The sequence below is a fragment of the Amblyraja radiata genome, chromosome 31 (genome assembly GCF_010909765.2).
Source record: "Amblyraja radiata isolate CabotCenter1 chromosome 31, sAmbRad1.1.pri, whole genome shotgun sequence".
Taxonomy (NCBI): domain Eukaryota; kingdom Metazoa; phylum Chordata; class Chondrichthyes; order Rajiformes; family Rajidae; genus Amblyraja; species Amblyraja radiata.
Window position 1 is genome coordinate 21,074,845 of NC_045986.1, and position 25,324 is coordinate 21,100,168.

A 25,324-nucleotide genomic window follows, 5' to 3' on the forward strand; every position below is an offset into this window, starting at 1 on the left:
TATAATTCAATATCATTATTTTATTATATCCACTTTTTTCTTCCTTGGCTATGCATGTAATGGAAAGAGTGGGAGGGATACGCGGTAAACCATTTTTTAAAGACTGTAATCAACCCTGTTAATTTCCATGAGTAACTGCGCAATTACTGAGAGTTTTACATTTTAGTTGACGTGATACAAGGTAAATGACACGCAAGTTGTGTTTTTGATCTGTGGGTGGGTGCGGGTTTAAAGGTACATTTGCGATACCTGTGCAAGAACCAAGAACCAAAGGGCGGCATCATGAAGCTCTGCGGCCTGACTCTGTTTCCATGGTGACCGAGGCCGTCCGAGCCGGAAATGACGCACCTCGGCGGAACTTAGAACCTCGGGGCAGTCACTCGTTGCCCGGCAACCGACGCTCGGCTGCAGGAGCCTGGTCCCGGGAATGGTCGAGTGTTACCGGGATGGGGAACCTGTAAGGAAAGGACGTTAAATAAGTAAAACAAGCTCGACATCGCGGGGAGGGGAGGAGGAGAGGAGGGAATGGCTTTGGAGACGGTGAGGGTGGTGGTACGCTGTAGACCGAGCAACAACCGGGAGAAGGACCTGAACTGCAAGGTGGTGGTCTCCATGGACAGTACCCGCGGCCAGTGCTTCATCCAGAAGCCCGGGGCCCTCGGAGAGCCGCCAAAACAGTTCACTTTCGACGGCGTCTATTACATAGAGAGTACCACCGAGCAGCTGTACAACGAGATCGCCTATCCGCTGGTGGAGGTAAAACAGCAACTAGCGTGATATGACTGGTTGGTTGAATAGTGCCACTGGGGGAGCAATTTACACGCAGTACTGTGAAGATCATTGAATCCTTAAGGAGGCTTGCACCAACACTACCTTTCGGAGTATTAAACTTAACTGTGGCCCAGGTTGTTGTTCACTGGCATCTGAGTCAGAAGGTTCATATCCCATTCATGAGTACCAAAATCTAGGCTGACACTTCAACGTAGTGCGGAGAAGCATTTGATGGTCCATATTTTGAACAAGAAGTTAAATAAAGGCCCTCTCATATTTGCATAGAAGATCCAAAAGCACTTTCAATTACTCCTAATTGCCTGAAATGTATTTATCCCCGAATCAACGTCAAATTATTAATTATTACAATGCTATTTGTGGGGCTGTCCTGGTGCAGATCTGCTGCAGCATTTCCTATAGCAGTAATAAAATAAATTTAGGACTTTTGGAGAATGTTAAAAACACTGTTTAGCTGCAAGATTTGACAGATCAGATGTCACCTGTTTAATAAAGCTGTTACCCCTTTAGGAACATTATCAATATAGTGAACAAGTGCACCAATGAGATGCTGAAAATAATGCACATAATTTACATTTTCTTAATCTACCAATTTTATGCTGCTCTATCTTGAAGGTTTTTAATAGGCGCAAATAACTTGTCTGTTAACTAATTGAGCAGTTTTTGAAAATAAGTGTAGGCAGCAAGTGGAACTACCTCAATATGGGGAGGTTTGTAGTATCATTGTTTGGCATTACCTCAGAAAAGTAGCCACTTAAAAAAAGCCCGCCAAATTACAGGTCCAATGGGGTGGAGCTTATTGGTGCCAACCTCTCTTCAATTATGCCATGATGGGTATAGTTGTGCTTGAAGCCAAACCCAAACCTGTGGAAACTGGAGGTTATAATATGGATGATGGATATTGTTGATAATCTCACAATACAGTTGGTGTTCCTGTTCCTTCTAAGTGGATCATTCAATTAGGTTTACTTAGATGTTTTATTTTCACTATGTTGTGTACGCATGATGTTTATGATTGTGTACTAATGATGTTTATGATTTTGGTACTATTAAGCCATGATTAAAGAAAAAAATAATAATTTTAACTTTAATGTTGGGATTTCTAGGGGTTTTAAAGTAATTATCTTTTTGAGAATGGAAATGCATAGGAGGAAGGCAACTACAGTAAAATTAAATAGAAATTAGATCAGGAAGTTGATTGTTTAAGAACTGATGTCCCATCCGGAATGTCTCTGTCCATTTGAAAACTTTGATTGATAAAACTTTGATTCTCATCCATCCAATCAGCTTATGGATATTATATATAAAAGGACATGCTGATTTTTGGCTGTATTAGCAAAGTCTTTATTTATCTCATTAATTTAAATGCCAGTTTTAGAAAAAAAATATTGATGTGATTTATTTGTTTAGTTTCGTGATTTGAGATTAAAGGACAAATTCATTATTGATGAGAGTTGGTGACCACGTCCCTCGCCTCAGTTCCTGAACAAGTGCAAGGTGATGCACGTGCTAGGACGGCCGGGGCAGGTGCAACGCAGCGTCCTTCATCACCTATTGAGACAAAAGAATGAAAGGAAATTAATAAAAGAGAAAAGATAGTGCTGGAGAAATTATTGGGCAAAGCAAATAAAACACACAGTGCAAGAAGGAACAGTGGAAGTAGTATATGCAGTGGATTGTCATCTTTAAAAATTCTATGGATGAGTTCCCTGCATATTCAAGAAGAGCTAATTCAACCTCAATATTTAAAAAACAAAATAAGGGAGAAATAATATAGGAAACTATAGACAAGCTCATTCTTACATCAGTGACAGGGAAATGCTAGACTCTCTTATTTTAAAAATGAACAGTAAAATTATTTAAAGGGCATTAGACACACCTAAAATATATCTATGAAAGAAACAAAACATATTTAACAAACTTACTGGAGCTTTTTGAAGATGTGACTTGGAATAGATGAGAGAATCAGTAGATGCTGTGTATTTTGATTTTTAGAAGGTCTCCAATACAGTAGCCTTCTTGCCACAATATAGGAGGAGGCCATTGGTCATATTAGATTCATGCCTGCACGCAGCAGAACAGTCCATTGGTTCCATTTCCACCTTTCCCGTTCCTCTGAACGCCCGCAACTTACTTTCCCTCACATACCCAACAATTACACCGTGATAATTTTCTTTAGTCAGTTAACCTTGCCAGAGGAAACCAGAGAGAACGGAATAAATCTTAACAGTCACAGGGAAAACATGCAAAATCGACGCAGACAGCTTCTTAGTTGTGGATGAACGCAGGCCCCTGACCTACATTACTACAGGGACCAGTAATATAGGTCACTGCTACATTACTGTGCCACCCGGTCTGGTTCAACTTGATTGTGAAAAATGAAAGCACATGATAGGGATTGAAAATTGGCTGAGAGTGGAAATGAAAGGATCTCTTATGAGGTGGTATTGGTGACTAATGGGGTACCACAGGCGTAAGTGCTTGCATCCCTTGTACACTTTTAAATGATTTTCATGAGGGAACCAAACTTAATATTTCATAAATTCGCTGATGCACAAGACTGGATGGGCTCATGAGTTATGAGGAGAATGTCAAAAAGACTTCAAGATCATTAAGATAAATTGGGTGCAGTGGGATGAGCCACTTTACTTTTTATTGCAGTAATATTTTTGGTCAATGAGAAGAGATCAAGCAATTTGGGAATTTGTTGTCCAGAGATTAGAAGAATGATGGGTGTACTCATAGAAATATAGAGAATTCAAATGGGACTTGACAATGTAGATTACCCTGACTAGAGTGTTTGGAACCTGGAACCAACTCCACAAGTCTCAAAATAAGAGTTCAGTGGTTCAGCATTTAGAAATTTCTTCACAGAGACATTAGTGAATCTTTGGAATTCTCTGCCCATGAGCCAGTGGAGGTTTAGTTGATGAGTATATTTAATGGAGATTGTTAGGTTTTAGATGTGTGATAGTGCAAGAAAGCAGCATTAGTTGTGATCTTATGGAATGATGGAGCAGACACCGCATGTCCTATGACTCATCACAAACACAAATATGATCCATGTCATTAATATGTTAGAAAAATAGTTATTTTTGCTTATTACTGCTGAACTTCCATTCCATATCTAAATATTGACAAGTTTGAAGCAATCATATTTGTTTCCCAGCAAAATACTCGGCACACAATTTTCCATTCTTTGTCTGATCGCTCATTTAAACTTGCCTTTATTTAGAATCTAACATGCAGGGATAAAAAGGCAAGAAATGGAACTGAATTGCAATTGGATGTATTCCAAAAACAGTTATAAAATCTTCTATGTTTCCATGTTACGTGATAATCGTCAATTTGACGAAATATTATTTTGTGCTTTTCAACCTCTTAATGGTGAATGTTTTTTCTTTACTGTCAAATAGGGTGTCACTGAAGGCTACAATGGAACAATATTTGCCTATGGCCAGACAGGAAGTGGAAAATCATTCACTATGCAAGGCATTCCTTCTCCAACATCGCAACGAGGAGTTATTCCCAGAGCTTTTGAACATATATTTGAGAGTATCCAGGTATCCAGTTAAGCAGTAGATTACAATTTACAAGAATTGGATTTCTGTGGTTTAATTATTGATCATTTTGGATCTCGAATAGCAGAGTAGAACCAGGATGCAGTTTTGTAGAATTTATGTTGTGATCCATTGTGATACAATTTCTAAACTGAATTCCACACTGATTTAGTACAAACAGTGCTTATAGTGGCACATGTCCTCTTGATGCACAAGTAATAGCATCATTAGATATACTTCAGTGAGTTATAAATGGAGTAGAACAAGAGTTTACATTTGCAATTCATCACATGCTGCGTTCCTAATCTCAATTCGCTTGAAAGGAATGTCCAAGTAAAGGCGAGGCAGCTCTCAATAGGACAGAAGATGAAACTGAACAGTGAATCACTTCAGCCTAATTACAAACGTGGAGTTGAGACATGATTAGAACTATTGCATAAACTTTTATTGAGGGAATTAAAATTAGAAACCCTGCAATAAGTATGTTTAATTTACATTTTAATTGTTTTCTCTGTCCTTTGATTTTTGTCATGCTCCTAATATCTTCCCACATATCCATTCAGTTAATTAAACAATCAATTATTGTTTAAGAGCATTTCATTTAGATTTAATATCATTCAGTACTTTGATTACTTTGCAGCAAAATGTAACCAGTTTAAGAGGTTTCAATGCCACTGTGTGTTCACCCACAGTGTACCGAAAATACTAAGTTCCTCGTGAGGGCTTCATATTTGGAGATTTACAATGAAGAGATCCGTGACCTTCTGGGTAAAGATACCAAACACAAACTGGAGGTAAAATGTTTGTATGAATAATGTGTCAGGACAAATTGTCATAATAATATTTTCTCATACAATGAATGTTAATATTTTCAGAAATATGAACATTATGCATGTACGAGACTGCAGTCCAACATGTGTAGGAAGGAACTGCAGATGCTGGTTTAAACCCAAGGATAGATACAAAAAGCTGGAATAGCAGGCCAGGCAGTATCTCTGGAGAAAAGGAATAGATGATGTTTCGGGTCGAGACCCTTCTCCAGAGATGCTGCCTGACCCACTGCGTTACTCCGGCTTTTTGTCTATGTGTTGGCTTTTCAGATTTACAAACTTTACTTTTTGATGTAATCTAGTATTGCTTGAGGAAATTAAGCAAAAGTATTTGACGATACCAGCCCATGTTAACATATTTTGGCTGGTTCCATCAGTTGCACCAATGCAAAACAGAATTGCATTGACCAGAAACTAACCAGATATTCTGATAGAATTTGGTCTTAAGTCACGAGTGCTAAATACTTGTAAAACTATTGGCTGGAAATCTTTGGTACCTTTCACATCAATGGAAACACGTGCGCAGAGAAAGTACAAACCAGCACCCATTCTCACACATATTTGCACTAGTAAGAAAATATGTTTATTTTCTGCCCTTTGCCTAGATCCAAATTTCAGTGAATTGGCAGGCCTTAAGGTTGATTCAATATGACTTAACAATTTTTGTATGAGAGTTTCATTTTTAAATGATAAAATTGTATTTGAATGAGTACATTCCGCAAACATTATCCAATTTTTGAGGGGGAAACAGAACAAAGTTATTTTAATTATACCATTTAACTTTAGAATTGAAAGCCAGTGCCTCTGGGAGTTATGAAAGTTAACTTGTGTTTGAACTGTAAAATTTCAGAAATTGAATTTTCATATAGAATATTTCCTATGCTGGATTTGTAATCAGTGCCTTCGATATTTTCATTGAATTTTTATATGCAAGTTTTTTGTTGGTACAATCAAACATATTAATTTAAATAATGATAGATAATGGAATTTTGAAATACAAACAGAAAACACTCATCAAGTTAGGCAACATCAATGAAAAGGAAAACAGTTAATATTTCCGGTATGGAACTCTTCATCAGAAATGACATGGGGAGAAAAGAAGTTATTCTTCAGTAGAAGAAAAGGAAGGGAAAGAATGGGTAGAGCAAAGAGAATATCACTGAAAGGTTCAGAATAAATGAGTAAATTTAGCATTTAAATGCCAGTTTCTCAGTGACATTTTCCAGCACTATCTCAGGGTACTGTTCTTAAAATCTAGAAATATAGAGATCTCCTCTCTGTATGAACACAGTGACAGATTCGGAATGCTCCATGGTAAAGATGTCAAAAGGCGTACGACTATCTTGAGTAAAGAAAATTTCCTTCACCCCATTCTTAAACAGACATTTTAAAACTCCAGGACAGATCCTGTGAATAGATTGTTTTTAATCCCATTATATTGTTCAGTACTTTTAATTGATTTGTAAGTTCTCATTTTCATTAGACCATTGCTGCATAGTTTTCCATGTGAAAATGGTTACAAAATATTTGGATACACTAAAAACTGCAGGTACTGGAATCTTTAGCAAAAGCCAAGAGACTGGGGGAACTCAGCGGGTCAGGCAATATCTATAGAGGGAATGAACAGAGGACATTTCGGGTCAGAACTTTACCAAATTGATGGAGGAGGGGGTGAAAAGCTGGAAAAGAGAGTGGTGGGGGGGGGGGGGGGGAGACAAATCCTGGCAAGTGATGGCTGCATACAAGTGATGGGTGATTGGCAAATGGGTGAAGTGACTAAGTCTAGAGGTGAAAATGAGACAAAAGGTTATCAGAGGAGTGAAATGTGAAGATGGAGGGAAAGATATGGATGGAGGGGGAATGGGGAGGATAAAAGGGAAATATGGGATTCAGGGATGGATGATAACCGTATGAAGGATAGAGAAGAGGCAGGATGACTAACATGATGGTAGATGGTGGAAGAAATTCAATTTAAGCACATTTCCTTATTCCCAGTTATAATTCAATTTGTCTTTGTCTTGATTATAACTGGGAATAAGGAAATGTGCTTTGCATTTATTGTCATTATATTTTTGCATTCCTTCACAATCTATTTTCATATTTCTTGCTCATTTCCTCTAGTTCTGTTTTCCACCAGAGGACAACAGTATCTCCGCTATTTCAGTCTGAAGAAGGGTCCCATCCTGAGCTGTCCATTCAGTCCCTGGATCTGCCTGACCTGCTAAGTTCCTCCAGCACTTTGTGTTTTGTTCAAGATTCCAGCACCTGCAGTTTCTTGTGGCTCCACCATCCAAATTATTCTCTGCTGATTTTTTTAAGCCATTCCAGTCTTTTTGACAACGCCACAAGCCCAGTTTCCTCAGCTCTAATCTATTTTGTCGACCAAACTTTCTGTAATTGCCAGAGCTTTCAACACCATCTGCTACATTTTTCTCATTTCTGGTCTCACCTCTTCTCCCTCAGAGTGCAAAGATTTTAGGAGGTCAGATGATGATCCTTCATTGCGGACTTCCCAATCTTTGACATGTTCTTGGAACAACATCATCAGTGCCGCTGATCCAATTACATTTCTGAATAACTTTGAGCTCTTACATAGATACCAAGAAAATAGGTGCAGGAGTAGGCCATTTGGCCCTTCGAGCCAGCACCGCCATTCAATGTGATCATGGCTGATCATCAATCAGTACCCCGTTCCTGTCTTCTCCCCATATCCCTTGATTCTGCTAGCCCTAAGAGCTCTATCTAACTTTCTTCTGAATACATCTTCTGTAATTTAACTACTGCATCATATTGCGATACCTTGCTAATCCTTGAATAAACCATTGTCAGATCAGTGCATTATTCTGGATATTAAAACCTATTGTAAGTAAGATGAAAAACATTGTTTAAAAATGTGAAGTCATTGTTGTCTAAAGGCCATAAGCTGCATTCTGGAATATTACTGTAAATGATACAACTGGAAAGATTCCAACTAAGACCGGGATACAAAGAAAAAAGCAGAAGGATTATTTGAACATATTGATAATTAATTAATTACAATCTTGCTTTTTCCTTGGGTGTGACTTTCATTGAGGATTCTGTATTTGTCCTGTATTACTGAGGTGTGTTGTTCTCATTGTAAATGGAATACAGTTTCCACCAAAGGTCTATGTCTGCCAAATCAGCTCAAGTATAATTAATTTGTAGGGCAAACTGTGGGTGTGTGATTATTGCTTAGAAAACCACGAATAGAAATCAACAACTGTTGCTATGAAAACCAGGGAGAATGGCCATATTAAGCAGGAAAGGATAATATAAATACCGATTCAATTTCAGAAATAAATCAAACCAGCATTTTACATATAGAATTACATTAAAATTGCAGCATGGATAAAGGTAATGGATCCATCTGTGTTGACAATTATGTTTGACAAGCCAATATGAATATAAGAAGCGTAGAACAAAGAGAATTTCTTTGCTAGCTGAAATAATGTGGCCATTGAACAGCAGTCAAGTTATTTTGTTCGTTTGCTATTATTGGAAGGTTTGTATAATGTCACGCTCACTAAAAATAAACCATGATGTTGTCATCAAATCGACCAAAAGGGTGTGGTGATCTGACCTGCTGATCTGGCCTCTATGTCAAAGAGGCCAAATGTATGCTCTAGATCCAAATGGCACAACAATCTGAATCTCTGCTCCCTGCATCAAATCCTCAGCCATGCATTCACCTGTCCTATCTTCCTGCTCTTACCTTCACTAGCACCTGGCACCGGGAGATTCAGAGATTATTACCCACGTGGTTCTGCTTTTTAACCTATTCACTCCGCAGGACCTCATCCCTTTTCCTAGCTATGTTATTTGTGCCATCATTTTGTATTTTTGTGCTTACCATGTTGGCTCCTCTACACTGGAAAAACTAAATGCTGATTGGGCGATCTCTTTGCAGAATAAACATCTCCATTCACTCCATCTCCACTTCCACTCGGATTTCTCTGTCTTTAGCTTCATACATTGATCCAATAAAGCTCAAATTAAACTTAACTAATAGCATCTCATATTCTGGTTTGACTGGACTCAACATTAAAATTAACAGCATTAGATAACTTGCCTTTCCAGTCTGTGTCAGAATCCCTCAGCTGGCACCAACATTTCCCATGTCATTCAATATCATGCCATCATGTCAGACACTTCCTTTGTTCTATCCAGTTCTCCTCACTTCTCTGAAACTTAAAATATGCTTGATATTAAACATTTCCTATATTTAATTGTAAGTCATGATTCATGATTGTAAGTCATAGATTTCATGATTCTAACTTTGAATCCATGGAAAAAATCAAACTCACATCTCTGGTCAATAGTCCAGAACTCTGGCTATTCATCCAATTACTTAATCACTGTGCTCCAACTCCAGTCATTTGAGTTGGAATCAGTTGTCATTTAGTTGGTCCAAAAGTGTTTTTAGTTGTAGTAGTTGACTGATCTAATTTGCTTTCCACCTTTTTTAATCCAGATTTCCACAATTCCCGATCATGTACATAAATCATGTACATATTAGGTGAAGGCAGGTTTAAGCTCAGTAATGACTTCCCCATTGTCAAATAGCCAATTGTCTAGTTAAACGATCATAAAGATTATATATAGCTTCTGCTAATGATTCAGCACAGAACTGGGGGAATGCTGGATTGATTTTTGGAGGTAATGGTTTTTAGATGTGTTTTGGAATTTTGTATTGAATGCTGGGGAATGTCTTGGTTGCTATTTCACCTGTTCAGTGCCACCTCCGAGTACATTTGGGTCATGGCCAATAGTGAAAAAAAAATGGCAGTGAACAGGTTAATGCAAGTTTCTTCATTCATCATACTGCAGCAAGAGATGGGACTCAAAAGATGAAAGGAGAACATTTGAGATTAAAATTCAAGTATTTAATAGTGCTGCAGATTTAAAAGTTTAAAAAAGGTTAATATTGCAAATTATCTATGCTTTGATAAGAGTTTAATTGAATTCTTAAGGAGGTAATCTGCAGGCTCTAACTTGTTTATCTCACACTTCTGATTGTAGCTCAAGGAGCATCCAGAGAAAGGCATTTATGTGAAGGACCTCTCCATGCATACTGTGCACAGTGTCACAGAGTGTGAAAAAATCATGGACATTGGCTGGGGTAATCGAGCTGTGGGATATACCCTCATGAACAAAGATTCATCTCGTTCACATTCTATATTCACCATTCACTTGGAGATGTGCTCGATTGGTTAGTAGTTTAAACAAGAGGCAGCAGAATATTTAATGTTTTACTTTCATTGGATTATATCTGAAATATTTTTGTAAACTTCATGTTACCATTCATTGTCCTTAAATTTAAGCAAATTATATTAATCTCAAGTATATTAAATATTTTTTTCTCCCTGACGAATTGCATGGGATGCAGTGAGAGCTAGCTAACTGGATACAATGATAGGAAACAGACTTCAACAAATTGGTACTTCTCTAATTCGATGTAAAATCTGAAATAAAATTATTATCCAATAGATTAATTACATTTTAATTAGAAACTTACAGCTAAAAATATGTATATTTTTGACGTATCATCCATATTGGATATGTAATGCATCATTGAACTTAAGCATTAACCATTTGGTCCTCCATTCAGTAAGATCACAGCTGATATTTTATCACAGCATGGCAGATGGAAAATACCATAGAGTTGTGGAATGGGTTCTGTTTGCAGTCTGGGATACGGGCAATAAATTTGTTAATCTGTTTTGAACTAAGGTCAACATACAGTATTCTGGAACAATTGATGCTGGTTGAATGAAAAGTTATATATCTTTGCAAAACTTTGACGAAGAATTGTACAGATATAACAGTGTACTGATAATATTACTGTATGAGCAATCCAGATCTATGGTTGCCAGGTCTATGGGGATAATGGGATTTTCATTATTTGATCTACCAATTTTTTTTCTCCCTGTTCAATTCTTCCATAAATAAAACAAATTTTTGAGAAGTGAAAGTAGTACCTTGTTAATGCCCTTTTTTTCTCTCTTGGATAAACTGCAGTAGTATCAATTCCTAGAGACTTCAAAGCAGTCCTGGAATATCGACAATTCACCCAATTCAGGTTGGGAATCTAAAAAATAAGTTGGTATCATTGTGTGTTTATAATGTTTTATTGTGCCCATTATGTAAAAAAATCTGTTCCAACCTTCTCTGGGTTAAATGCAACTCGACTGATTAATTTAGTTGACTGTTAATAGTCCTGTGAAATTGGCTGCCCACCTCCTTGGTTATATCTCAGGCTAACTCGGGATCGATAATTGACCACAAGGTTACAAATGATCTCTGTATCATTAATAGAATTGGGAGAAACCAAGGGACAGATCACCTGCCTTTCTTTTCATTTAATATAAAGCACAAATGTCAAATAGGCATCGATGAAAAATGATAATTGCAGAAAAAATACACTACTTTGTCTTGCAGATGACAATGGGAAAGACCACATCCGTGTAGGAAAGTTGAATCTGGTCGATTTGGCAGGCAGCGAAAGACAGGCAAAAACTGGAGCAACTGGAGATCGGCTAAAAGAAGCTACTAAAATCAATCTGTCACTTTCAGCGCTTGGGAACGTTATTTCTGCATTGGTGGATGGCAGATCAAAGCATATTCCATACCGTGACTCCAAACTGACACGGATGTTGCAGGACTCCCTTGGGGGTAACACCAAAACTCTGATGGTAGCATGTCTGTCGCCAGCTGACAATAATTATGATGAAAGTCTTAGCACTTTACGGTATGCCAATAGGGCAAAGAACATCAAAAACAAGCCCAGAATTAATGAAGATCCAAAGGATGCTTTACTCAGAGAGTATCAGGAGGAGATTAAACAATTGAAGGCACTCCTAGCTGGACAGCTTGGTAATGGTAATTTGTCTGTAATTTGTATTTTCCACTTTTTCACTAAAAGTCCTTTATTCAATGAAGATAGGAAATGGTAGAATCTAAAATCCAAGTCCTAGTTGATTAACTGTTTTCAATATTAATAACTAATGAAGAAGGGTCTCGACCCGAAAGTCACCCATTCCTTCTCTCCAGAGATGCTGCCTGTCCCGCTGAGTTACTCCAGCATTTTGTGTCTACGTTTGATTTAAACCAGCATCTGCAGTTCTTTCCTACACACTTAATAACTAATGTGTTAATCATGACTAGGATTTGACTATAAATCAGCTCTTCTGTTGCTCCATCAACTCCATTGATTGTACATATTAAAACTGTCTAATATTTACATTTATTTTTGGAATTTTGTCCTGGTTTCAGTTAAATACTCTTTGCAACAAGTCGTCATATTTTCTCTCGCCAACTTGTTCTATCCTAATAGATCTCATCTAAAACATTTAAAAAATTTAAAAACCTGTTCTTGGCATTAATTAGCCATAATATTTTTATTCATGAGTATTCCTCGTCACCTCATCCAATATCGTTTTAGAAATTTTGGTCAATTGTAGAAACATAGCTCACTCATTCTGTGCAATGGAAAATAGTTGGTTTATAATCATAGGCTCTTTGTCATAGGCTCTGTGGGGGTAAAATTTGACATGATGTTTGGAAATGATATAGTCTTCAGTGAAACTTGAATCTTAACACCTTAAAGCAAAGAAAACTATGAAGGAGCAGGAGAGTTGACTGTGTTGATGGAAATAATATATCGAAAGGTATGAGGGTGGACAGAGAATTTCTGGATATAAAGGGGAAACATGAATATGGGGATAATGCCGATGAATGGGAGAGCAGGCTCAAAGGGCTGGATAACCCATTCCTGTTCTTATTTCTTGTGTTCTTAGGAACAATAGATGCCAACATTTGCTGGATATATTTTGTTGTCCAGATTTTGTTAAAAGTTTTGAGAAACATTGTATTTTGGAGAATCGAAAGAAAGAACAAAGTTCAAATAGATGGGAACCTGGAACAGCTCTCCTTCATGGCTAAATAGCTTAATAAACTCCTGCAGAGATATTTATTTCAGGAAAGTTAATGGGTGCTGAGTTAATTTACCTCAACTGGAAAAGCAGTGGGCTACAGTATATGAGTGGTCCTGAAATATGGAATACCTATTTTGGCAGCCTTCCACTTTTCCTTATGCTGATTGCTCTCGATCACCTTTATAAATTTATCACCATTACATACAAAGATGGCACTCAACTCTTAATAATTCATGACTGAATTAGTTGTAATGATTTAAAGTAGGACCTAACGGATTACGATGTAATAACTGACTGCCTATCTCTATCTTTTATATTTTATTACACTATCATAAGTTATTGGTAAAATTAACTTAATTTTGATTTTGCAGATTATCTAAGTAATGTCCAAATGACTAATACCCAAGCAACCAGTCAATCTCCTGAAGTCCATGCTGAGATAGAAATTGAAAAAGAAAATATCAGACAGGTTTGTATTAATCAAATCAAACGTTAAAATATATTCTCAAGGTTTGTATGCCCAGAGACCTGAAGTAAGAGGTTATTCTGCTGTTTGCTTATCCAGGCAAAAATACCATTTTCATTCATCTAAGGGAAATGACAAAGTTTTAATGCAGTTATTCTCAGTTATTGTATGGGAGTAACAAAATAAGCACCACACATGAAAAAAATTGGCACAAAAATTAGATTTGCATTTTCTCTGCTGCAAAAAATCATGTCATCCAAATTTCAGTATCAGTGATGTAGCAGTCTCAGTTATAGGGATGGTTTAACATTTGTTGTTTTTAGTTTGTCTGCACTAATGGTGAAATTAAATGTAAACTGTTCACTTAATGATTATTAATCCTATTCTTGTGATTCTTTTCTCTTCTGCTGCGTGCTAGTTGGTTTTTACTTTGTCACGAAGCATGATATGGTAACGGGAAAGAGGAATGGGCAAACAAGATCAGTGTTGGAGTGGGATAGAGAATTAAAATGACTGGAAGCTCATGAGTCCTTACAAACTAAACAGGCATGTTCTGCTAAGCAATAATCCAACCTGGGTTTTGTTTTTACAATGTAGAGAACACTGTGAGCAATGAATGTAATTCACATAAATACTGTGGCTACCAGAACAGAACAGAGATTACCAGTAGCAGACTGGGTCTAAAAATATTGGTTGCCAGGAGACAAAGGGACAACACTTCGTCAGGGGCCCACTTGATATAGGGGCCCCACTTCATCAGGGGCCCACTTGCCATCGGGCAAGCTGACACCCTGGCCAGTCCACCACCAGAGACTACGTCTCCTGCAGTGAGTGACTCTTGTCTTGATACCCCAAAGCCCTTTTCCATCTACATGACATGTCAGAATGGTGATGGAATACTCTCAATTTGCCTGATGCGTGTAACTCCAAGAAAATTTCATGAAAGTCAACACCAGGCTGAAGCAGCTTGCTTGAATAGCACCTCATTCATCACCTTAAACATTCATTCTCTCTACCACAGGCACACTATGATTGCAACGTGTACCATCCACAAAATGCACGGCAATTACTTGTCTATCCTACATCAATTGCAATTCCCATTCCATTGACTTTTATTTGTAATAAAAGCAGGAGCAGCAAGAACACCACTTCCTATAAATTCACCATCTTGACTTGGCAGTTCTTTCAGTGTCTGAATCTAAATCCTGGAGCGCCCTTCACAGCAAGATTGTGGAAGTACCTTCACGAAGAGTACAATAGTGGTTCAATATTGGAGGATACAAGTAAGAAGTATATGGGGTGTAGGAGTAGCAGCTCCCTGTACCAGAGAGTGCATGATTGTTTTGCAAGTATTTCCATTTTTAACTGTTAATGTCAAGATTAAATTGGTATGATGAGATTTTAGTAGATGTCCTTCGTTAAATATTTCATTTTGAATTTGTCTTTAGGAATATGAGCAGAAGTTATTAAAGATCAAAGCAGATTATGAAGCAGAGCAGAAGTCCAATGTGAAACTACAAGAAGACATTGAAAAACTAAGAAGTTCTTTTGAACTGAAGATGGCACATGTTGAAGCCATTGATAAGGCCACTGGTATGCTGCATGGGTTAGGGTTTGAAGTATTTTAATGTAAATATTATTTGTGTGCACTACCCAATGATGAATGTGTCAACAAGACTTCACAATTCTTGATGTGGAGTCACATACACTAACTCTGAGATAACTTAGGAAGTCTGTCACCTGCAGGGGATGGATTTCCCAAGATACATGCTTTGATGGGCACACAAACAGCAAATTTTAATATTTATTTAAATATCTAAATTCATTTTAAACATAGAGTCGTAGAGTGATATTAGTCCACTTGCTTGCGCTTGGTCCATATCCCTCCAAACCTGTCCTATCCGTGTACTTGTCTAACTGTTTCTCAAATGATGGGATAGTCCGAGCCTCAACTATCTCCTCTGGCAGCTTGTTCCACACACCCACCACCCTTTGTGTGAAAAAGTTACCCCTCGGATTCCTATTATATCTTTTCCCCTTCACCTTGAACCTATGTCCTCTGGTCCTCGATTACCCTACTCTAGGCAAGAGACTCTGTGCATCTACCCAAGCTATTCCTCTCATGATTTTGTACACCTCTATAAGATCACCCCCTCATCCTCCTGCGCCCCATGCCTACACAACAAAGACTAAAGAGATGGTGGTTAACTTTGGCAGGTCCAAGCTCCCCCTTCAGCCGGTCAACGCTGCAGGGGCTGACATTGAGGTGGTGCAGACATATAAATACCTTGGAGTGCACCTTGACAACAAACTGGACTGGTCTGTCAACTCTTACTCCCTCTACAAAAAAGGCCAGAGCAGACTCTTTTTCCTCAGAAGGCTCAAATCCTTCAATGTGTGTAAGGATATGCTGCACATGTTTTACAACACAGTGGTTGCAAGCGTTATTTTCTACGCTGTTGTCTGCTGGGGCAACAGCATTAGTGCAAAAAACAATAGGAAGCTGGTCAAACTGGTTAAACGAGCTAGCTCAGTGCTGGAGGGGAGAGTAGACTCTGGGATGGAGGTGCTTGAGAGGCGTATGAGGCACAAGGTGCAGGTCATCCTGAAAAACCCCGGGCATCCCCTCCATATAATTCTGGAGAGTCAAAAGAGTACTCGGAACAACAACCGGCTCCTCTCCCTGCCCTGTAGAACGGAGCGGTTCAGGAGATCCTTCACCCCTGCAGCCATTAGATTTTATAATTCGGACCGCTAGGCTGTAGGGGATTGCATTTTGCAATTATTAATTTTTAACTGTTAATTATTGGTCTTTTTAAGTATTTATTGCTCTCAGGTAGTGTCCACATTGTATTCTATGTATTTTCTGTCTGCGTTCGTTTTGAATCTGTGGGTTTGTTGGTTGGGAGCTTCTGGACATCTGAATTTCCCTGAGGGGATCAATAAAGTATTTATTATTATTATTATTATTATTACTCAACCATTCCCGATTGTTCACACCCTTTAGTCCTGGTAATATCCTCGTAAATCTTTTCTGAACCCTTTCAAGCTTGACAATATCTTTCCTAGTACATTGTGCCCAGAACTGAACACAATATTCTAGATGCGGTCTCACCAACATCTTATACAACTGCAACATGACCTCCCAACTTCTATACTCAATACTCTGACTGATGAGGGCCAAAATGCCAAAAGCCTTTTTGACCACCTTATCTATCTGTGAACCGACCTTTAAGGAACCACGCACCTGTACTCCTAGATCCCTCTGCTCTACAACACTACCCAGAGGCCTACCATTTAATGAAAATATTGGACAATATTGCCTGAATATATTAATAACAGAGAGTGTAATGAAACATTCCAATTGAAATTGTAAGTTACTTTGAATTGAAACACACACTGAGTAGATACAGCAAATACCCACAACTTCCCCCAGTGCGCACACTATTCTCCCACTACCTTGTCGCCCTATTCCTTTCCCCTCCTCCTTATGCTTCTACACATATTCCTCCCTCCTGCTTTACATTTCACTGCTTCTCGTAACTAGCATCCTTTTGTCTCCTTTTCATCTCTAGCCTTTGTCACTATCTACACCTAACTGCCAATCCATCCCCACCCACGCTCACCTGCATCTACCTGGCTTTGCCAGCCTTTTCCCCACTGCTGTTCCATTAGTCTGAGAAAGAGTTCTGACCAGTCTGTTCATTCCCCTCTACAGATGCTGCCTGAGCCACTGAGTTCCTCCAGCACTTTGTTGTTTGCTCAGACTTTAAACTTTGGAGATACAGCGCGGAAACAGGCCCTTCGGCCCACTGAGTCTCGCTGGCCAGTGATCACCCATATACTAACCCTATCCTACCACTCAGATTCCAGTCTATTACGATGCAAAGCATTGGCTGGGTATATGATTTTGTTTGGTTGTTGGAAATATACACAGAACAAATTGAGATTATTATCACACCTATGCATGTATTGGAACTGTACGCTGTTAAAAGTTGACGCCATTTTGATATGGTTCTAAAATATTGCTGGCCTGAAATATAAAAGAATATGCTGATTTGCTATTTGGGAACATAAAGGTTCTCAATTGTTAGAGTGATAGTATGCACAGCTTATGTAACTGATAACATTACAAACAAATCTTGTCTCCTTAGATGCACCTCCATTTGAAGAAAGCACTTGTGCTGTGGAGATAACTCAGCCATTTAGTGTTGAATTAGCGGATGTGAGTGAAGTAGCACAGAAGCTAGATGTTGCTATGGTAAATATTATTATTACACTGGCATTAAACATGCACCTGTCTTTCAATTAGTCATTTTGCTGTTTAATATGTTGAAATATTATTTAGGTTTAAGCAGGAATACCCCAATAGCCAATTTGAAATGTGAGATGGCCATCACCTTATTGGCCATTTCTCATCACACCACCAGATAAAGTTGAATTAAAAGCCATAATTGACTCTAATATAACCACTGGATATGATCTGTACTATATTATATGTTTATGTACTTAATGTCCGTATTAATACATTTTAAACAGTAGTGGTAAGTGGTTTGTAGTGAAGAAAGTGCAAAGCTATTTCCTTTCAGGAACATAAAATGTCAATAATACAGGAAGTTATTTATTAATGTGGCTCTGGAAAGCAACAGCTTGGATAATTAAAATGCAGATCAATGTCTTCGCATTTCCTGTGCATTATAAGTGCATATATTCTATTATCAATGTTGAATTCTGAAACTGTACAGGTGGTCACAGTTTTGAATGTCTGATAATGAATTTCTAGCTGCAATGCACTACTCTCATGCTACAGAGCAGTAACAGTGCTGTAAAATGGAGACAGGACATGCCAGGGAATTCCCCTATAGTTATCTCCCAAGCTGCAGTGCTGAGTTAAGACACAAGAGAATTAGAAGAGAGAGTTTAGAACTAGAAAGTTTAGTTTCTTCCCTTTCTCAAGACAGCCAGTTTCAGAACTGTAGCTAAAGGAAGTGATTTGGAAATTCAACAATTCGTGCTGCTGCTGCACAGCTTCAGTTACCCAGATTTGATCCTGAGCTCAGATACTGTCTATATGAAATTTGCCCAATCTCCCTGCAAACATGTTCGTTGCCTTGGGTGCTCCAGTTTCCTCCACATTTCATAGGTTAATTGGTCACTGTAAATCAGCCCCAATATAGGTGGGTGGCAGGTGAATCGGGGTGGAGAGGGTTGATAGACACGTGTAGAAAATAAGTTGCGGGAGAATGGAAGTGATGGGTATGCTGTTAGACCTAGCATAGACATGGTCAAATGGCCTCCATTCAAGAAAAAATGACAAATGAATACAAGGGATTGCCATTTCTTTTGTCCTGTCCAAAATCAAACCAGATACAGGATCTGGAAAGGAAAACAAGAACTGGGGCCCTTGTTTACAGTCCAGTGATGATAACGATACCTTGTTCATTTAGCAATTTAATGAAGGAATAAGAGGGGGAAAATAGTCTTAAAAACGATGCCTCTGTATTTTAAATAGTCCAGTCCAAGATAAATGGAAGGCAAATACAATTATATAAGAATGTTATAGCCTTAAAAAAAAAGAGCTCTTAGAGCCTGGTCCAATGACACAATGGCAGGTTAGGCCCATGGCCATATTATTTTAAACAAGGCCATTTTTCATAGATTCTCGTCTACGGTTTCCTAGAAATCACCAATGGTGCAGGTGCCTTACACTGCTAATTAAACTAAATGACACCATGTTTCTAAATGCCAAATGCGACAAATAGATGGGGCGTCTTGGTCAGCATGGACGAGTGGTGCCAAATTATCCCATATTATCTAAATGGTGGCCGATTAGGAAAAGGGGAGATGCAGCGAGACCTGGGTGTCATGGTACACCAGTCATTGAAAGTAGGCATGCAGGTGCAGCAGGCAGTGAAGAAAGCGAATGGTATGTTAGCTTTCATAGCAAAAGGATTTGAGTATAGGAGCAGGGAGGTTCTACTGCAGTTGTACAGGGTCTTGGTGAGACCACACCTGGAGTATTGCGTACAGTTTTGGTCTCCAAATCTGAGGAAGGACATTATAGCCATAGAGGGAGTGCAGAGAAGGTTCACCAGACTGATTCCTGGGATGTCAGGACTTTCATATGAAGAAAGACTGGATAGACTTGGCTTATACTCGCTAGAATTTAGGAGATTGAGAGGGGATCTTATAGAAACGTACAAAATTCTTATGGGGTTGGACAGGCTAGATGCAGGAAGATTGTTCCCGATGTTGGGGAAGTCCAGGACAAGGGGTCACAGCTTAAGGATAAGGGGGAAATCCTTTAGGACCGAGATGAGAAGAAACTTTTTCACACAGAGAGTGGTGAATCTCTGGAACTCTCTGCCACAGAGGGTAGTTGAGGCCAGTTCATTGGCTATATTTAAGAGGGAGTTAGATGTGGCCCTTGTGGCTAAAGGGATCAGGGGGTATGGAGAGAAGGCAGGTACGGGATACTGAGTCGGATGATCAGCCATCAGGCAGGCTCGAAGGGCCGAATGGCCTACTCCTGCACCTATTTTCTATGTAAAGGGCATGTTTCTGTGCTGTTTAGATCTATGAATCTAACTAGAGTACCCCCAACTTCAGATAGTCGTGGAGAGTTTAAAGTCTATGAATGTATCACCAATCCCTTCGTCTGTAACAAAAATATTTTACCAATTACCAACCAGTGAAATAAGATAGAAGAACTTACAATTTTTTACATTGGGTGTATTTTTAAAATTTGAAATTAATGAACCATGTTTCTTGACAAATACAAAACATTGCTCTAATAATTTGGTTTTATTATCAAATGTTTCAAGTTGATAGAACCAGAGCCTGAAATAGCTCAACAAGACACAAGCAACAGGAACGATACGGAGCCTAATGAAGAGCAGCATTCTCTTGAAGTGCCTCTAGTAAAGGGAGAAATTGCAGAGGAATATTCTACAGCTGCTTCGTCACCTGCCACCTTAGACCAGGAAGAGGTACTTGCAAGGTCTGTTCTGCAAAGCGTGCCATTATTACCTCGATAATATGCATTTATTTTGGAAAATTTTGCATGTATAGATTATCTGCAGCATTTTCAATTTCCTGGAAGAGATTTACTGTCTCATCTGTTTACAGCCAACGGGATTATTATGTAAATAATACTTATTACTCCTGAAGTTATGTGTATAAAATTATACAACATTTTAGCCGAAACAACTACAGCTCTCTTCCAGGTGTAATTAGAGAACATTGTTCAAACACTGAATTATCGCCTGGTGTGAAAAGATGATCTCCCCTTAAGTGGATTGTTTTTTAATGTTATGTTCCCATGTACACCACCACAAAAATAATTTCCGTGCATTGCCCTGTTAATTTGTAATCGTCACAGTTTTCTTATTTTGATCACCACTCAGCAGATGGAGATACAGGGACCACTCAAAACAAAGGATTAAAAAAAAAATCTTTGACTATTTCTCCAAAAAAGTAATGCGTAGTTCTTGTGCCAGCTACGCTGTCATTTTTGGCTTGGAATCCTAACATAACATGGTTAGAAGTATCATCTTTCAGATGAGATGTTTGTCTCTTCAGGTGGATGTAAATTATGTCATGGGTCTACATAAAGTAAGAAGTTCTTTATCATAGCCAATATTCGAAGAATATCTTTAAAAACAGAGCTACAAGGGACTGCAGATGCTGACTTTAAAAAAAAACAGTGCTGGAATAACCCAGAGGATCAGGCAGCATCAACAAGACAACAGGTTGGCCCAAAACATCACATCCATGCTCTCCAGAGATGCTGCCTGACCCACTGGTTTACTCCAGCAATTTGTGTTCCTTTTTTTTAAACCTTTAAAGGCAGGTTAATATGTGTGTCCCAAAAATTGATTCATTGATAGAATGAAGTGTGTGGTAAAGCTTGTTTTGCTCAAGCATTCAGAAGAGATCTCACAATTCTACTAAGACTTGCGTCATTGTGAAAACGCCTTTGCCATTGTGCAAATTAAGTTGATGGAAGTAATTAAAAAACTTACATTGCATACTACGTAACATTGGTGTGCATATCAAGCAGTCTTTGCTTGTATATGTTTGCAGGACACGTAACGAGTTTAACAAAGTTAAATCTTCCAAAGATGCGCCGATCATATTCAGCAAAAAGGTTAAGTTTCTTGCAGCATGCAAAATTAAACAGTTTCTGGTAGTATATTGCTCAATGACCTACATGATAAATTGTGGTTATAATTGATCAAGAACAGAGAATGTCTATTTTGCTAAGTGATCAGGCATTCAAAAATGTTAGTGATGTATTAATGTGAAATTATGTAAATTTGGAATAATTGCTCATTTGTTTACCATAGACAATGCATAATATTCACATTAGGGCTTGTTCATAAGGCTATTGAGCATCAAAAGCAATCCCAATTTTCATATTGGTAGAAGTGCTGTTTTATACCAATGGTAACATGCGTGATGCAGAAACAAAATGTAGTTATATTTATCCCTATAATTGTTATAAATACTATTCCCAATCTACTATTTAACTAGTGTCTTCTTCACACCTCATGTTACACTGGCCTGATGTAAATGAGGCTGATGTCTCAAATACCAGCCACTGCTTCATCCTATATGTTGGCCGTAAGCCGATGTGCACCAATAGTTGGCCACCAAATGTTAACATCAACTCCTTTGTGCAAGATGTGTTAACAAAATTATCTATTGTTCACTGTAGGCTGAAGATGTTGGAGAATGAGGTTGTAGGGGGAGAACAAGCCAAAAATACAGAACTGAAGGAGAAAAGGAAACGGCGCAAGACATATGCTGATGAGAGGAAGAATCAGCTTGCAGAAGCACTGAAACACACAGACAGGGATGATCCTACTATCTTGATCAATGTCTATGAATCTATTCAAGATGAAGTTCGCGCAAAAAGCAAAAATATTGAAAACTTGCAGAGAAAGGTAATATTTTTCTTTGTAATATACCCTTAATCTAAAACTATTATTGCATCGGAGATGTCCTAATTCTTTAGGGAACGAGCGTTCCCCTCTTCCATCATAGATGAGGCCCTCACTAGGGTCTCCTCAATATCCCGCAACTCTGCTCTTGTTCCCCCTCCCCCCAGTCGTAACTGGGAGAGTCCCCCTAGTCCTCACCTTCCACCCTGTCAGTCATCGCATACAGCTCATCGCTCCGACATTTTTGCCCCTTCCAACAGGACCCCACCACTAGCCACATCTTCCCATCTCCACCTCTTCCCACTTTCTGCAGAGACCGTTCCCTCCGCAACTCCCGGGTCAACTCGTCCCTTCCCACCCAAACCACCCCCTCCCCAGGTACTTTCCCCTGCAACCGCAGAAGATGCAACACCTGTCCCTATACCTCCTCCATTGACTCTGTACAATGACCCAGACAGTCTTTTCAGGTGAAGCAGGGGTTCACTTGCACCTCCTCCAATCTTATCTACTGTTTCCGCTGTTCCAGGTGTGGACCCCTATATATAGGCGAGACTAAGCACAGGCTCAGCTATCATTTCGCTGAACATCTCTGCTCAGTCTGCCTAAACCTACCTGATCTCTCGGTTGCTAAACACTTTAATTTCCCCTCCCATTCGCACACTGACCTTTGTGTCTTGGGCCACCTCCATTGTCAGAGTGAAGCCCAGCGCAAATTGGGGGAACAGCACCTCATATTTCGCTTGGGCAACTTACACCCCAGCGGTATGAAAATTGACTTCTCTAACTTCAAGTAACCCTTGCTTTCCCTCTCTCTCCATCCCTCGTCCTTCCCAGATCACTGAACAGTCTTACTGTCTCCGACTACATTTTATCTTTGTTTGCTTTGTTGTTACCTTCTCCCAGCTAACAATGATCTATTCTACATTTTCCTTGAACCTCATTCCCTTTGGCCTGTTTTCACACCTGATACTTCCTTATCCATGTATATCCCTCTCCCCTGACATCAATCTGAAGAAGGGTCTTGACCTGAAATGTCATCCATTCCTTCTTTCCAAAGAAGCTGCCTGTCCCGCTGAGTTACTCCAACATTTTGTGTCTATTTTCGGTTTAAACCAGCAGATTTAAATCTGCAGTTCCTTCATACACTATTATTGCCTTTTTCCTCTAATGAAAATCATAATTGTAGTTTCTGGTAGTGATGCAGTTGATAAATTATAGTTATAATTGATCAGGTACAATACAATATATACTTTATTTATTTATTAGGCATTTATGGCTACGTTGCTAGACCGTGAGTGTGACCTTTTTTAGGTTCTGGGTAATATTTGGTCTTCAGACTTGGTAGATGAACCTTTGTATTTCAGATTTCATGCATACACTGGTGTAATCCTGAATTAACAACTCTGTCCCTGACATCATTTGCAACAATTTGAGCAGCAAAAAGTGCACTGCTCCTATCACATTCCTTCGACCATTCTCTCTGAATCATCCAAGAAGGACATTAGCTCTTTGCTTGTTCTGTCTGCATTTCCAAGCCTCATTCTTGCACAAAATTGCACATGACTATTCTGTAGATTACAGCTTGTGTGAAGTGAAGCTTTGTTTCAGGCACTGGGAAGTACATCTTCAGAATACCATTGGTTGGTTCACTGTGGCATTCATTGAGGTGCTGTTTGGCCTCTGGTGCAGTTTTTAATGACTCATGTTTGCTGCAAGGACCCCCATATTTTCATTAACTATTTCATACCATTCAGTTAACCCGGTGTATTCTACATCAAAGTACTGCTGAGTCTCAGAAAGTCTGGAAAATCATCAACTTGCTTGAAAACAGTTAATTTGAGCCAGGTTTCTGAAATGCTGCAAATTTTGGTGGTTTTAAAGTGTACCCATCATGCACACTTAAAAATATTTAAAATATAACACTCTGTTCCTGCATCCGTCCGAAAGTGCTGTAAAAGTGTTGAGTGTTGGATTTGGTAAACATATTCTGCTCTATCTCTCTCTATCTGCTCTATTCAAAAAGCATAACATGGAAAAAGATGGGTTTAGGATCTTAAGATACATAATTTTGAAAATCCCATAATTCATACAAACCTTGTTACATTGAAATGAAATGTGACAAAAGTTACACTACAGAATCAGAGGATTGTTTTACTCATAAAATGGCTCCCCTCTATCTTACTTTATCTTAATCTATCAAACAGTATTTTTTTTCACTTCATGAACTTGTCTAATTTCATTTTATTCCATATTCCATATTTGTAATAATGTCTGATAAGCAGAACTTTGGGATATTTATTAATCTATTTATCATTCATTTTATTTAAGCTAACGGTTGCTGAGATAGAAATTTCTGATCTGCAATCTGAGTTTGAATTTGAGCGTATTGATTACCTGTCTACCATAAGGAGGCAGGAGCGAGAAAACATTCTACTGCAGCAAGTCCTAGAAAGAATCCAGCCTTTAATTCGGCGAGAATGTAACTACAGCAATATAGACAAAATAAAACGGGATTGTGTTTGGGATGAAGAAAGTGGTTGCTGGAAACTACCAGAAACAGTTCTTCAAAAGATTACACTTCCGTCTGGTAAGTGGTAGTGGACATTTGGGTTAAAAGTTCAGGTTTATTGTTGTCCCGTGCACTGATATACAGTGAAAAGCTGTGTTTCACATGCTCTCCAAACAATTCAGATACAATACATAAATACAATCAAGTCACTCAAGTACAATAGAGCAAAGGGAAAGATACAGTGTGCAGAATATAGTTCTCAGCATTGTA

At 38.6% G+C, this 25,324-nt stretch overlaps 1 protein-coding gene across 4 annotated transcripts in view; it reads left to right on the top strand.

The window, feature by feature from the left end:
* Positions 1 to 208: 208 nt before the first annotated feature.
* Positions 209 to 25,324, top strand: part of kif17 (kinesin family member 17) — a 36,343-nt gene continuing 11,227 nt past the window's right edge. Inside the window, exons 1-11 of one of the 4 annotated variants that reach the window (XR_004416539.1) lie at positions 209 to 756; positions 4,206 to 4,352; positions 5,042 to 5,143; positions 10,220 to 10,409; positions 11,639 to 12,073; positions 13,506 to 13,603; positions 15,049 to 15,193; positions 17,755 to 17,861; positions 20,425 to 20,600; positions 22,320 to 22,548; positions 24,874 to 25,132. Coding sequence is in view for 1 of the 4 variants with exons in the window: in XM_033048064.1 (XP_032903955.1) it covers positions 526 to 756; positions 4,206 to 4,352; positions 5,042 to 5,143; positions 10,220 to 10,409; positions 11,639 to 12,079; positions 13,506 to 13,603; positions 15,049 to 15,193; positions 17,755 to 17,861; positions 20,425 to 20,600; positions 22,320 to 22,548; positions 24,874 to 25,132 (2,125 nt within the window). In the remaining 3 variants the exon portion in view is untranslated. Of the gene's footprint in view, positions 757 to 4,205; positions 4,353 to 5,041; positions 5,144 to 10,219; positions 10,410 to 11,638; positions 12,080 to 13,505; positions 13,604 to 15,048; positions 15,194 to 17,754; positions 17,862 to 20,424; positions 20,601 to 22,319; positions 22,549 to 24,873; positions 25,133 to 25,324 lie in introns of all 4 variants that reach the window. The other 3 variants (XM_033048064.1, XR_004416541.1, XR_004416540.1) reach the window with 3 other exon arrangements.